Source organism: Antechinus flavipes, chromosome 6, assembly GCF_016432865.1.
Source record: "Antechinus flavipes isolate AdamAnt ecotype Samford, QLD, Australia chromosome 6, AdamAnt_v2, whole genome shotgun sequence".
NCBI lineage: Eukaryota > Metazoa > Chordata > Mammalia > Dasyuromorphia > Dasyuridae > Antechinus > Antechinus flavipes.
In genome coordinates this window covers 40,170,636-40,187,022 of record NC_067403.1, presented here as the reverse complement: position 1 = coordinate 40,187,022, position 16,387 = coordinate 40,170,636, and the positions used below count along the sequence as shown (strand labels likewise).

The window sequence follows — 16,387 nt, the reverse complement described above, 5'->3', positions numbered from 1 at the left end:
AGGATTAGATCCTTCTTGGACGTTGCTAAATTTTGTCTCCTAAAAAACCTTACTTTTTTGTCCTTTCTTTACTTGATAATGTTTCCACACCCTGTGCATTAGCTCCCTGACTTGGTAGTCCAGCTTCACGTGATCTTTTAAGAAGGGGCAATTCTGGAGGAAGTCATCCATTGTCCATTTCTTGTGTGAGTGTCATGTTTCTGGTCCAGGAAAATGGGCCAGCAGAGGCTGTATTCACAGGGAGCATCTTTTTGTGGGTTTGGCCCCACAGCTCTGGGATGACAACTTTTCCTTTTCTGGGCTTCCTGGACTTCCATGAAATCACCAAACTTCTAAGTTTCCCCAAATAGCGGCTACTACTTTGAACAAGTAAATCATGTAATTATCAAAAGCCTAAAATTTAGGGGCCCTCATGTCTGAAATGCATCTCTTTCTCAATCTGGTCTCCTAAATCCTTATTTCTTTTCATTAACTTAGGTGCCACTTCTGACATGAAACCTTTTCTGAGATCTTCAGTAAAACATAAGCTTCTTGATTGCAGGGTAGTTTTTTTTTTTTTTTTTTTCAGGTGCTTAATAATTTCAAATTGAAATAAAAATAAAATATAGACCATCAAAGATGTAATGGGCTGAAGCTCTTAAGTTGTCACACTGAGGTCCCAAGCGCTTGAGGCTAATTAGCAATTGGACAATACTCTATTAATATATGCTTGGAGAAAGAATGGCCCCGCCCATTCTCTGTGCAAGTTTGATGTGTTGTATAGGAGATTGCGTAAAGGATTTGGTAGGTGGAGTGTGAGAGCCAGAGGCACTGCTGGCCAGATTCCTGTCCAGATTGCTCTCACTTCTTATTGTCATTCCCCTCACCTCTGCAAAGAGTAAAGATCAAGGATTTTCCCTTATTCTGACTCCAGTTGATTTTAATATACTCTGGGGGCTAAACATGGTCATCACAAAAGTAAGTACAAAGGTAACTTAAAAAAAAATCTTTACTTCACCGTCAGTATTTTTAATGAGTTACATAATCCTCAAAACATAAGCTTACAAATATTCCAATGAACTCCCTTCGCTCTTTACACACACACACACACACACACACACAACTGCAAAATAAAACAGTTCTGTACAGTATTTTAAAAGTTACATGATTCTCAAGAAAGAGAATGAGTTAAAGTTGGAGTGTCCACTATATTTCCAATGTACTTCACATACTCCAGGTTACAATGCTCATTACCAAGAAAGGGATCCACAAATGTAAATCTCCTGCACAATGATAGAAAAATAAGTGCAATTTAAAGGAACAGAAAATTATTACATTAAATTAGTACATAACCTAATAAGCGAACAATGTTGCTGCTACTTAGGATCTTTAATGTTGCATTTAATATCTGTAGTTGGATACTATATATTTACCTGACATTTACCAACATTTAATAATATATAAATTTACAAATCCAGGTTTGTGAAATATGCAGTTTGATATATCTGGATACTGTCTGGCATTTTTAGAACACTGCTAGCTTTTCTTTTGTTGAGTCTAATGTGACTGTGCAATGCTAGAACAATAGTCCAGAATGTCCTGAATAGTGAATTCCATCGTAACACCAGATCCAGGATAGCATCGTGCAATCAAACCCTCAAAGTGCTTGTACTGACGTATAAATTCATCTTGCATAGAATGCCACACCACCTATTATAAAAGATAGAGAGAAAACAGAAGTATAATTATATATGAGCAAAATTTATTCTAGTTCTATTAATTTGTCTTCACTATAGTTTCCTCATCTGTGAAAATGGGTATAATAATAGCATCTACCTCCCAGGTCACTGTGAGGATCAAGTGGGATAAAAATTATAGAATGATTAACACAGTGTCTGGCACATAGCCAGTTGGTAAATGCTATAAAAATGTTAGCTATTATCATTACTTTTACCTATCAGCAATAATTTATTAAGCATCTAGTACATGCTAGGTCCTGGGGATATAGAATTCAGTTCATATCATATATCTATTATCAGAAAAGTTTTTTTCATGAGTCCTTTGGAATTGTCTTAGATCATAATATTATGAGAAAAGCTAAATTGTTCATAGTTGTTCACAAGACAATGTTGCCATTACTATGTACAATGTTCTCCTGGTTCTACTCATTTCACCACTACATCAGTTCATTTAGTCTCCCAGGTTTTTCTGAAATTTGCCTGTTTGTCACTTCCCACAGTACAATGTAGTTTACCACTTTCATACACCACAGTTTATTCAGCCATTCTCTAACTGACGATATCCCCTCAATTTCCAATTCTTTGCCAACACAAAAAAAGCTGCTATAAAAATTTTTGTACAAGTATATTCTCTCTCCTCCTACCCCCTTATTTGATCTCTTTGGGATACAGACTAAAAAGTGGCATTGTTGGATCAAAGGGTATGCACAGTTTTATAGCTATAATAGTTCCAAATTGTTCTCCTGTATGTAAACCCTTTCTTACAACAAAGAAAACCAGTTAAATAACACCAATTGAGAAAACATCCACACCTGATCTTTTAAGATCATGGCATTCCATGATTTGCAGCCATACAGCATTAATGGGAAAATACTGATGTTAAAAAGGTAGTGGTTTTTTTTTTTTGGGGGGGGGAGGGGAGAGGATGGGAAACAGGGAACAATACTGGTCAATGAAAATGCAACATAATTTCCCAAGTGCAATATGGTCAGAAATCTTTTTTTTTCTATTAAAATGAGGTCTGAGATCTCAGTGTATCTGCAGTATTTAATATATACTAAACTCAATGGATACCTGTTCAAATTAAATATTATAACCTAATCAATATGCATATTCTATATACTTTTTTCCAGCGTGTATGAACAAACAGATCTTTTTTAGATTATTTCATTCAGAAGGCTTTGTATTAATTCCACAAATTTATGTTTTATGATGCATTTGTGAATAGTGAATAGTGAATGCAAATTGTGAATTTTGCAAACTTCACCATTGATGAGATAATCTTCTATTTGTACCACAGAAAATCCTTCTTTTCATAACCCAGATAAATGGGCCAAATGAGAATGTCTCCTAGTTTTATAATTTAATGCTGATATTAAGCAGACTGATAAAGTTAGTACTTTAGCTGCATGTCACTGAAGTAATTTTAATTTGAAAGATACTATTTTTTTTTAGAAGTTTCTCTAATGCATATTCATCTATTAAGCCTAATACTTTAAAAAAATCAATAAAAATTAGATATGATGAGAACTTTTATTTTCAGTATTTCTCAGTCAAGTTGCATGATTGTAAAGAAACAATTGTGAATGCTTAACTTTATTTCAACTTTCATGCATGAAATATATACACACACAGACTCACATACCAACCCCTCCTCCCCCCCCGCCCATATATATGTCTGGAGACATCCAAAGACAGAGGCAGAGCAAGAGTGAGAGCATTCTTTGTGGTATTTATTATCTTTCAATCTTGTGATATCTTCAAGGATAATCTACATGTGGCTTTAAATTGTACTGTCTGTTAAATCTTTTCTGTATATACTTGGTCAGATCCAGTCATTTTTCCTGACTTCATTTCCTTTTGTGCTATTACCACCTTTTCTACATCTTACATTGGATACTGAGGTTTTAGGGCTTAAATGTTCTATTATTATAATTAATGAGAAGAGATTATTACAGAAGCAATAGCAGGCCGATTTCACTTCATATTTATTCGTTGTTTTACTTTCAACTTCATCTACAAATGTTCTCAAGATGATCTGGCTTAGCAAAATTTCACTTCAGGCTCTCTGCAGGCTAATTTTGACACTGATTGTCTTTTTCACTGTTTCATTAGACAATGATGCTCATAATGTTCAATCATTCTCCTCTCTAATGTTTTACAAATGAGCTTGTAATCTTTATGAGTGACAGTCTTTGGCTGCCACATATTTCTGCCACATGGTAATGAGGGAAAGGGAAGAGAATAGGCAACTATAATGCCCACTATGAGCCGGCCACTATGACATGTGATTTCAACTTTGAGATAAACTATTTGCCAAGTAAGATAGTTTCTGGGCACCCTCTGGCCTTCTGATAGTGACAATTTTATGTCAGTTAAACCTCTTTACAATCAAAGTCAATGTCTTTATTTTTGTCCATTTTCCACTATTTGAAGTTGATATTTTGTTTAGATGGGTCAAATATATTTTGTTGTAATTATATAATGGTTATTCATCTTAATCCTTTCTTTCATTTGGAACTAATTTTGAACTCTGCTCTAATTAGCTAAAGATCTGGCCCCACACAAAATTAATTCTGAAATGACTTTTAGTTTGATAATTTTTTATCCTGTTAAAATACAGATAAGTTTATTGTTTATGATAACATTTGGTACTTGAGATGTCATGTATATGTGTGTTTATGCACATGTGTTTTATAAAGTTTATTATTTTTCAAGTAACAATTTTTAAAAATTAATGTCTATCCTATTACTTCCCTCTTCCACTAGGAAAATTGTTTTAAAAATTAATCCACAGGGACAGCTAGATGGCACAGAGCATAGCATAAAACTCAGAGGACCTGAGTTCAAATGAAGCCTCAGTTACTTGACACTTGCTAGCTGTATGAACCTGGACAAGTCATTAAACTCTGACTGACTACATACCCCCAAATTAACCCAAAAAACAAATCCCTCAATAACTATGTATATATATAAATATACATATAGAAAGAGAACTTTTTTGCACTAACCAGAAAAAATCACTAAACTTTATTTACATATGACACCTTAATTACTAAAACAGCCCCCCTTCTTTTTCAAGTAAGAATCATATTTAAAAACTCAAAGAAGATTATTAACTTATCCCAACATTCACCTTTATAGTACAGGAGAAAGATAATAAATACCAAAATTAGACATGTCCAAAAACATACCTCTCATTCTAAAATTTTTTTAAAAAATTTTAATTTTAAAATTTATTTTTTAATTTATCATTTTTTCAAAATTCCTGTTTAAAAATTTTTTAAAAAATTTATCACTTCTTCCTGGAGATGAGTGATGCATTTCTTTTTTATTCTTTGAACTTGTTTATCACTAAGTTGATCAGAGTTCTAGTGTCTTTCAGTTATTTTTTGTCTACGTTATAATATACATATTGTTTTTCTAGTTCTGCTTATCTGACTCTACATTCGTTCGTTCATTCCATAGTTACTTTTTTTTTTTTTTTTTTTGGTGAGGCAATTGAGGTTAAGAGACTTGCCTACGGTCATAAAAGCTAGTGTCTGAGGCCACATTTGAGCTCAGGTCCTCCTAACTTTTGAGCTAGTGCTCAATCCACTGCACTATTTAGCTGACCATACATTAGTTCATAAAGGTCTTTTAAATTTCCTTTCTAGAACATTATGTCACAATAATATCCTATTATATTTATATACCACAACTTTTTAAATCTATTCTCTAACATGAAAATACCCTCTTTGTTTCCAATTTTTGGCAGCCCTGAGAAAAATCTGCTATGAATATTTTTGTAGTACCCATATATCCTTTTCCTCCTTCTCCGATTTCTTTAAGGTATAGACTTGATAGCTGTATAGCTTGGTTAAAAATTTGGTAACTTTCTGGATATAGTTTTAAATAATTTTCCAGACTGTTCTGACCATAGCTCCACCAACATACACCAATCAGTGTACCTGTTTTCCCTCTTTTGTCAGTCTAGTAGATATGAGAGAGATGAAAACTAAAAATTGTCTTATTATTTTTTTTATTAGTCACTTATAACATCTTTTCATATAATTATTGTTAGTCTTGTTAGTTCTTTTGAAAACTGCCTGTTCATATGCTTTGAACATTTATCTATTGAGAAATGGCTCTTAAATGATATACATTGAATTAGTTCCTTATATATCCTTTATCAGAGAAAGTTGTTGCAAAGATTTTTTTTCAGTTACTTGTCTTGTAATCTTTTCTACATTAGACTTGTGTGAAAAATTATCAAATTTTATTTAAAAATAAAATAAATAAAAAATGTTCATTTTATTTTGTATGATTCTCTTTATTACTTGTTTGCTTATGAAGTCTTTATCTGAAATGAAATGTTATCTTTGATTCTCTAATCTGGTTACATGTTTAGGTCATAAATTCATTTGGAGTTTATCTTGGTTTATAATGAAGGTGCTTGTCTAAATCTAATTGTTTGTCTGCTTGTTCCCTTTTAATTCCCTCAATGAGGATGTCCTTGATATATATGTAGATTAATTTCATAAAAATTTTACAGAAAAAGAAAAATAGACATACAGATTGGTAATTACTGATGCTCTCCCAGTTGCCTTATTATTATTATTATTATTTTTTGGTTAAGACATTGTTATTTTTCAAGGCTTTGGTATTTTCTTTTTAATATATTTATATTTCCAAAACAAAATCCACAGTTTCATATCAAATATATTATAGAGCAATTATTATTGTCATGGTGTAAAAGCAATATACCTTCACTATATCATCACTTTAAATAAATGATAAAAAATTTAGAAAAATCCAGATGAATAAAAAAAATTTGAGAAATTCAAGAAATATATTTTCCAACAAATTTTACCACTGTGGATCTTTTCTCTGTGTGAACAAATCTTTAAATATTTTAAACAGGGTTTTTAATACCATATTTATGGTATAAAAGAGTTCAATGATCCAAATATAATAGTACTCTTGCCTAAACAGAGGCAGAATGTAAAATTTTCAGGAATATCATTTTCTTAAGATTACTGCAAAAACACTGACTCAGAAGCAAGTAACTTTATTTCATTCTTCCACTAATCTGGTTTGCAAATCTGGGAGCATTAAGTAACATTTCTAATCTTTTCCTTTTGTAAGTTATCTGACTCGGGGAAGATTTTGAGGGTAAAAAAAGAATTTTGTAAGGGTTTTGTGGTATGGGTGGTATGTGATTATGTTAGAATACTGTTGTGTTATAAGAAATGATGAGCAGTGTGCTCTCAGAGAAACTTAGAAAGACTTATATGAAGTAACAGCAATACTGTAAAATGATCAACTATGAAAGAGAACCATTCTAGTAATACAATGATTCAAGACAACTTTGAAGGACTTAAATGATGAAAAATGCTATTTATCCTTAAACAGTGTCTGAATACAACATAAGTAATATGGAAATTTTTGCATGACTATACAAGTATGTATGTCCAAGTATGTAGTATGAAAATGCTAAGATTCTCGATACGGAAAGGTTAGGGAGAGAGGGAGAAAATTTGTAACTTAAAATTTTAAAAAATTAATATTAAAAATTACTTTTACATGTAATTGGGGAAAAAATAAAATGCTAAATTAAAAAAAAAGTTTTGGATTATTTAGTCACAGGAACAAAAATCCATACCTGAAGCAAATTCTCTTCTTCACAAAGGTGCTTATCAACTTTCTTGTAGAGATTATCTAGTCCTTTCTTCACTTCCTTTCCAGGATATTCTTTGATAACTTTACGAAGTTCTTGTTTGTTAAATGCAAGTTGGTAGCTTACTTCTTCTTCTCTTATACCTTGTGCTACTCGAGCTTCAACACCCTCAAAGAAATGCTATCATGAAATGCAAACAGAAAGTTAAAAGTAAAATTAACATGACCTGTTTTTTCTTGTACCCTTGTATGAAATTTCAATAACTACTACAACTTTTAATGGTTTGTAATATTCCCTGCTGCAAAAGCTTTTCAAGAAGAAAAAAAAATATATATATATATTGTGACTCTCTAAGCACAGCTACTAGTTGATTAAAAACTCAATAATTAGTCAAAATGGGCTGGGGAAAATAGAAGGATATTTTTCTACCTTTTAAAATTATCTAAAAATGACATTTCCTTCTCTGACATGGTCAGCTAGATCTTAATTATATAAGCTGACAATATTCATTCAAGAAAAGAAAAAAAAATAGATTGAATTATATTTAACTAAAAAGTTAAATATAAGTACAAAGAAAAGGTAATGCCATTTCCTTCAAAATATACATAAGAGTTAAAAACTTGTTTATAGCACCGAGCACACACAATACTTAGGTTCTGGACCTGAAAAATTCTAAAAAAGTACTTACATTTAGTTTTTCGAGAGGTTGTCCTAAAGAATAGATAACATAAGACTGAAGATGATCTGTGTACTTCTGTTTGGCTTCTTTTTTTTCAGCTTCTAGGCATGAGATTTTCAAACGAGAAAGAGTTGCAAAAATATGGTGGAAGTTCTCCATCATCACCACATCCCTGGGAGTCTTTTGGCTTTCATTTGCTACTTTCTCCACTAAAATAAGAATAAAAAGAGTTAAAAAAAAAAAAAAAAAAGATCAAAGGACCAGAATTCTCGAAGACATTTTGGATGATTAAAAAAAAAAAAGGAAACACCTGAAAATGGAACTCTGTGAATTCTATCTATAAAGTCTATTAGCAATGCCAATTTTTGATTATTTAGAAACTGAGGATTCACTTTACATATCAGATGAAGGTTTTTTCTTTTCCTTTTTTCTTTTTATGCCTATTAGCACTTGTAAAAGAAGAAATGAAACTCAAATTAGTCATTTAAGCAACTTACTACCAATGTAGACAAGATCAAGTTGAAGCTAAAGATTACAGTAAAGTGAAATTTAAGGATTTTTTTCCCCCTGATGTAAGCATGTATTCTGCTAACAGGAATAATTTTAAGCTGAGGAGATTTAACAATCACAATCTGCCCTCTCCTACTTTTTTCAAAATGCTCTTCTACTATTTCCATAAAATTTCCATATTTATTTAGAATTTTAAAAATTGCATTAATATATTTTATATCATTCTCCCCACAATGTATTGTTCTCCTCTCTCCCCCTTATAGAATAATACTTTATAACAAAGAAAAATTAGGAAAAAAAATCAACTAAATCTTTAGTTCCAGCAGAACTAAAAAAAATGTCACAAAAAAGCCTAAGACTATATGCATTGTTCCATATCCATTTCAGCAAAGAAGCAAGGGAAACATCTTGTATCTTTTGGGTCAAGAGATATTTTAGTCACTTTGTAAAATTTCAAAATGCTTTCTATAATGGTTAGATCAATTCACAGCTACACAAATACTGCGTAAGTGGACCTATTTTCTATAACCTCTCTACACTGATTATCCTCATCTTTTGTCATTTTTGCTGGTCCTAGGGAAATGAAGATAAAATTCAATTTTCACTTCTATTTCTCTTAGAGATTTCGAGCATTCTTTTATATGATTTCTTAAAGTTTAATTCTATTTTGAGAATTATTTGCTACAGGGAAATTTTTTTTGGTATATACACATATATGCACACATATGTACATGCACATATATACACATATGTATACATACACCCACACATATATTTCCTTTAAAAAATAACTGAGAAATTAAAGAAAGAAGAAAAGTAGTTATATTACATATATGAGTATGTTTGTATATTTTGGATATTTTTGTAGTAGCCTAAAATTAGAAATTAAGGGAATGTCTTTATATAATGAAGAAAAACTAAACAAATTGTGGTCTTGTGAATACAACTAAATACTACCACACCATAAACAAAATATAAAGTTTTAGAGGAAACTGAAAGACTTCTGTGAAGTAATGTAGTAGGGTGAGAAGAGAACTAGAACAGGCTAACATTATAGAAAAAAAAATTTGAAAAACTTTAGAACTCTGCTCAGTATTGAAAAATGCCATTCACTTCCTGCAAGAGAGGTGATGAACTTAAAATGTAGACAGACACATGCATTTTTGGACATATTTAGAATGGGAATTTGTTTTGTTGGATTATTATTTAAGAACTGAGATCTTTCTCCTCTTAAAAAATTTGTTCAGATTTGGTTGGGGAAGAGGTATTGGGAGGGACAAATTTTAAGAATTAAAAAAAAAATTTTTTTTTTTCCCAAAAGGATGAGAATGGAATTAAGTTCTAATATGGTGAATTATATAACCTTTAAAAAAAGCAAGGTATATGTAATACAGTTTTGCAGTTTTATATAATCTTTTTTTTTCCTGTTCTGCTGTGTATATGGGAATTTCCTCCTCTTCCTTTTAATATTTAATTGCAGAATAGAAAAAAATTAAAATAAAAACCTAAAGGTAAAAATTTTATTTTATGTTTTTAAGAAATAAGCATTTTTCTTCCTTTCCCTTTCAAATACTCCTACTGAAATGGTCTATATTTCTGTTACTTGCTCATACAACTTGGACAGCAGACCCCTGTCAGAGATATTTGCTAATTTTTTTCCCTCAGTCAATTACTCCCCTTTTCATCCCAGTGGTATTTCGATCACAGAGAAGCTTTTCAATTTCATATGATTAAAATTATTTACCTTATCTTTAAATTGCCTCTAACTCTGTTTGATTAAAAATTTTATTCCTCAGTCACAACTCTGAAAAATTCCCAATCTAGTTCTTGTCTAATATACCACACACGGTTTTTATATTTTTAAAAAATACACACACACACACACACACACACACACACACACACACACGAAATTTATACATAATTGTCATATTAAGTATATTTTTGAATTTATTGTGGTATATGGTGTAAAATGACTGTCTAAACTGAAATGGTGAAGGATTGCTTCTAGTTTTCCCAGAAATTATCATCAAATAGGGAGTTCTTGTTTTCAGACATCAACCACTGAGTTATGGGTCTCCATTATTTCCTGATTTTTCTTTATCTAGTCTTTTTCACTGATCTATTTTTCTCTCTTTAAATTAGTACCCAATAATCTGTTTCCCAGGAATCCCATTTGCATCCTCTCCAGAACCAGCATTTCATATTGTGCACATATGCATTGCTCAGGCTGCTCCTGGAACCTGTTCTCCTCCTTACTTCTATTTTGGAAAAGATTTTACTTTCTTTGAGGTTCAACTCAGTTCTTAACTCTCACTGAAATTTGAGTTCTTCAAATTCTCTCTCCCTCCTCAAATGATAACAAAGGTACCTGTCCCTCTAAGGGGTATACCTGATTAGGGCATATAAGCTCCTTGAAGATTTTTTGTTTTGTATTTGTATTCAGTACTTGGCAGATAGTAAAAATAAATTGGAAACTGGAGGCTGAGATGAAAAGGAAGAACCTGAGGTGACAGTACATTTAAGAGATAATGAAGACTCAAATTAATATGATGGCTGTATGAAGAAAGAAAGATCTGAGCAGTGAGACAGAGACAGTACCAACAAGGTTTCATTATGGACTCAATATGTGGGATAAACAAAGCAAGAACCCAGGATGACTTTGAAGATTGGGAACTTGGGTAAGTAAGGATGATGGTCCCCTACTCCCAAATAAGGAAAGTGGGAAGAGAAGATTTTGCAGTAAAGAAAATATATCCTATTTGGGTTATACTGAGTTTAAGATATTGGAGTGCTCAAAATGGAACGGTTATGTGAGGCTGGAGCCAGAGTGTACTAGACTTTGTCAGTCTCTAAGGAGAGTCAACAACTACACAATTTTGAATGTGAGCATTTACATTTCTGAAATTGGCAAATGCTAAAATTCAGGACTTGGTTTGTTGTTTCCTTGAGTGTTTAGACTCAAGAAAATGATGAAGAATGTGTCAATGATATAGATCAACAAAAACTTCATTTTTCTTCCTGGTACATCCCTAGACTGGAAAGAGATCTAAAGGAGATATACAGATCTGAGAGTCATCTGCATAGATAAAATAATTAAACCTACAAGGACTTACAAAATCAGTTGGGTATGTAAGAGAATATAGGAAAAGCAGAGCCTTGAACCAGACTCAGTGAGTCTGATACAAAGAGTGATCCACAAAAAAGCCAGAAAAGTGGTAAGACAAAAGAAACAAAAACGAAAAGAGACATAATGAAAACTCAGAGAGCAAAGAGTTTCTAAGAAGAGTGTATGATTAACAGTGTGAGAAAGTGAGGACTAAGATCCTTAGATTTGGCAATTAAAAGAGTAATGTATGTTGGGAAAACGTATTTTTAACTCAACTTCCATTTGTTTTCTTAAAGTTTGTATATAAAACATTGCTTTATATAGTATATTTTGTAACTCAACCATGAACAATTTTCGTAGTAAAATCTTTCTTCTTAAGGTTTAGAGGCTTCATTACTTTATGTTAGGGAGAACTGAAGAAAACGTTCACTCCAGCTACTATTGGTTATACCTTAAATTTTAGAATCTACAAACTCTAAAACAAATAATATAAGCCAGAACCCTAATAATATTAGCAGAATTCCCTATCTTTTGTCTAGTATTTTGGTGAATTATCTGAAATTCTTCTAAAGTCACACTCCAGGGTGAACAAAAATGATTCTAAATATCGATTAAAAAGTTATTCACATTAAGTTAAAAGTTTTTTTTTTTTTTTTAATTCAAATTCACTATTTATAAGGGGTAGATGATCACAACTACTTGAACATTTAGAGAAAGAACGAAAGTGACATAAGTTCTTTTGGAGCACCGAAATTTTAAATTATTCACCTCTTGACTTTACTTGATAATGGCACTGTCCCAAATGTTAAGTCAATAACAACTTCTTCCCTAAGTCATTCTTACAGAAATCATCATTTGCTTTCCCTATAGGCCTTCAATTTAAAGAAATCTTAATATATATAGCACCCATTTTGCCCAAGTCCTTAGCTTTTCCCTTTGCATTTTAATTTTTAAATATCTTGTAAGCTGCTATATACTGAAAGCACTGCGGAAAAGATGAGGCCTGGTGAATATTAGTGGTTTCATTACCTTCAGCTTTGCTCCTTTCCTTTTCTGAAAATGCCTTAATTCTTTCCATGTATAATCTCTGTTTAAATCAATAGCCTCTCTTTTGTGATACCAAATAACCCAGAAAAAAAATAGCAGCTCTGACAGCATCTTTCTCTTATGTTTTCTAGGGCTAATGCATCTTCAAAAATAGTCCTTCAAATTGCATTTGTACATTGAGAAATTTGCTTTGTCCCTAATTTTAAGTTCTTGGTTTTTAAAAAATAAATATATGCTTAACTTGGAGATAAGAAAAGGAAGAAATAAAGACAAATCTATAGAATAAAAGCTTGGAAAAAAGAGGTATATGAGTGATTCTGTAGCCTGGAGGCAGATTTAGAATGGGATTAATGTTCCTTCAAATTAACTTTTTAGGACAAATTCATTTGGTTGGGAAGACCCTGAGAAAAAGCACCTCAGGATACAGTTTCTTTTAGGTATAGATTCTGGGAAAATAACCTATTATTCAACCAGCTTGGTTGAGCTAGCTGTTTAAAAGAGATTGTACAGGGGTAGGGCAAGAAATACTGATAATTTTCTATTTTGACTGATTATTCTTGCTAACTTGGGGCTAAACTCAGTTGTTTTTATGTACTGAAAGAATACAAGTGCTATTAGTGTTCTTTAAATTAAATATGGATATAATTCCATTTGTCCCATCCTAGTAACCTCCGCTAAGAAATTTACTATTATACTGTTCTTTGTGTACATTAAAAAAAAAAAAAAAAAGCTTGGTGGAAAGGTATAGATAGATTCTCTATGTAGTCTTTATCATCTCTACCTTCAAATACTGATTTAATGTTGATAAAATGTTACTTAAATGTACATCATCATCACAAAGATCTTTTCTTTACCAAATTAACAAGATCTTCTCTTAAAAAAATGCTTTATATAAAAAGAAGATACTGTCAAATGACTATAATCTTCTGGATATACAGAAAAGAAATGAAATACAGGAACAAATACTGGAAATAACAGTTCTATCATTCTAATGATTTAAAAAAAATCCAAACTTCTTTGTTCTTATTACTTTATTATAGAATCAATTATTTTTCTTTTTTGGTTCCTTAGCATTCCTGGTAGTCAAAGTATTCAATTTTTCTTATCCCTTTAAATTTTCTAAAGCAATTAAAAACAAACAAACCTTCAACAAAAAACTCGTAAACCACTGTGAAAATTTATAGAGTAGAAGTGAGAAGATACTAGGGATGAACCCAAGACAGTTATATCAAATTCTACTAAACTTGCAGGCCACGTACTTAGAAAACCACATGTTTATTTTATTAAAAATTTCCAAATTACATTTTAATCTGGTTCAACCCCACTTGGGAGTGTTGCTAGTTGCAGTGAGCCTCATGTTTGCAAATTCTGACCAAAAAATATTTGTAGAATCATAAGCAAATGGATACAGTTTTTAAAAATGTTTCTGGATAAATGCACAGAATTCACAAGTGTATATAAACACACATACATACAGACACTCACTACTGCTTTCAGAATTGGAGAATATTTTCATTTCAGTATCATTGAAAAAACAGGTTTCAAAATATAAATCAAACGTTTTTTCAAATTAGCACAAAATCAGACAAAAAATGGTAAAAAGACTGAAAAATTCTTACGAAAACTTACCATTTACAAAGACTCCTCTTATAAGTTTTATGTAAGCTTTATCTAGATCTCCACGACGCTCTGCATTTTTGAAGATCGATTCAGCAAGCCCTGCAAATTCTTCAAATTCAGCAACAAATGGAAGAATCCCCACCTTGCTCTTCTTTGAGATCTTTACTTCTTCCATCTGTCTTATTTGGTTACTCTAAAGACAGGTAGAAAGTAAGGCAAAGGAATTCACTAAAAATACAAAATGCAAAGATTGACAATCAACTGTTTTGATGATAAGCAGGAATGGTAATCCACTTTTGATTCTAATTAAGTAGATATGAAAAATCACAACAAAAATAATGAGTTCATTCATCATGGCTTCTAAAATAAGCTTCTTTTAAAAGTGAACTAACAAACTTTGCCTTAGTAAAAAACCAAAGTATAAGGAGATTATCAATGAAATATTTATATTTTTTGTAAATAATTCTTTGGTGCAAAATTGTGAATAGAAAATTGTTGATTCCTTGTGCTAAGAGCTGATAAATGGCATGTTCTTAACTATTCTTCAAGTGGTTTTTTAATTTTTCTGTCACAACTGGGGCTAACTAGCTTGCCCCCGATCACACAATTAGTAAGTATTAAGTTTCTGAGGCCACATTTGAACTCAGGTCTTCTTGACTCTAGAGTTGGAGTTTTATCCACAGCGCCACCTAGCTGCACCTTTTTTCCAAGTATTTTGGATTGACAACTACATTAATTGTCTACAGTAATTTCTGGGAAGCAAAACTCTCCCACGGTGGCTCTGATACCCATTTCTGGCTTACCCATTTTTGAGAAGAGAGGGCAAGAGAAAGAGAATCAATCTTCATAATAAACTTGAGGAATAATTTTATCTGTTTTGTATCCATTACTTATTTCTAAACTAGAATGCAAATCAAAGCACTCAGGCTTCTGGGGACAAGATGCCAAAGGAATGCAACGCTTTCTCTTAGATAGAGAAGACAGAAAGTCTCTCCGCAGTACAGACCAGCATCACAGATTCTCAGTGTTGCTTGGCAAGGACTTCAGAGATAAATCTTTTGGCAGTATGGTGGACTGGCGACACACATTTCTGCAGTTACCAGACCTGTGCTCTGCCAATTGCCGGCTGTGTGACCAAGACAAAGTCAGAACCTTGCTCAGCCTCTGTCTCTTCAAGAAAAGGAAATGAGGTCTTTAAGATGCCCTTTAAGATACCTTTCTAGTCCTCAAATTATATAATCTGACAAGTTATTCCATTTTTAATTTTACGGTATATTAGTCAAAATAACCAGAAACCATATTTATATGACAGTATTTCTGTATCTACTCAAATGTGGTAAGAAAAACCCTGCTGAGATGCAGTCAGGTTATGAGGTTCCAAAGAGACAACATTTGTGATGGAGCCCAGGACCTGCCACATAACAGGAACTATATACATGTCTATTCCCTTTCTCTCCCTAAAAAGTTGGATCTTTGACTACTAGTCAACTTTGACAACATAGGTCCTTAAGAGTAAAAGAAGAGAAATAATGGAAGGGGATGGATTTTAATGAGGATCCTGGAAGATTGGTAAGAAATCTAAAGTAATATTTCATTGGAAATCCAATTACAAGTCATCACATTTTGAAAGCTCATTAAGCAGTGATAAACCAACTTTTTAATGCTTATCTATAATTTTTGAATCTAGGTCTCTTTGCCCTTTTGTCTTCTGGCCTTCCATATATTGTTACTGCTTCTGGGTAGGAAAAATAAAAGATGGATTTTGTAAAAGTTTATTTTGCTACTTCTTGGTAGCATCTAGTAAATCATTTGATGGTACACAGGCTAAAAATGAATTTTGTAAAGTTCATTTAAACTAACAATTTCCTTAAGTGAAAATACAAAAAAGATCAATAACAACTTTTAAAAACATGAATAAGTAAAAAAATGTTTTGGAGAAAAATGTATCAAAAGACCAGGGGAAAAATGCAATTACCACAACAACTTTTAAAATAATAGCATCTTCTAGAAATATATGAATTTCTTCAAGATAGATTAGATCAATA

General features: G+C 31.9%; 1 protein-coding gene across 7 annotated transcripts in view; it reads right to left on the bottom strand.

The window, feature by feature from the left end:
* Positions 1 to 970: 970 nt before the first annotated feature.
* Positions 971 to 16,387, bottom strand: part of EXOC1 (exocyst complex component 1) — a 53,673-nt gene continuing 38,256 nt past the window's right edge. For all 7 annotated transcript variants that reach the window (XM_051963799.1, XM_051963802.1, XM_051963803.1 and 4 more), the window contains 4 exons: positions 14,352 to 14,535; positions 8,066 to 8,265; positions 7,363 to 7,557; positions 971 to 1,689 (listed from right to left, as the gene is read on the bottom strand). In XM_051963799.1, coding sequence (XP_051819759.1) covers positions 1,537 to 1,689; positions 7,363 to 7,557; positions 8,066 to 8,265; positions 14,352 to 14,535 — 732 coding nt within the window. In that variant the 3' untranslated portion in view covers positions 971 to 1,536. The remainder of the gene's footprint in view (positions 1,690 to 7,362; positions 7,558 to 8,065; positions 8,266 to 14,351; positions 14,536 to 16,387) is intronic.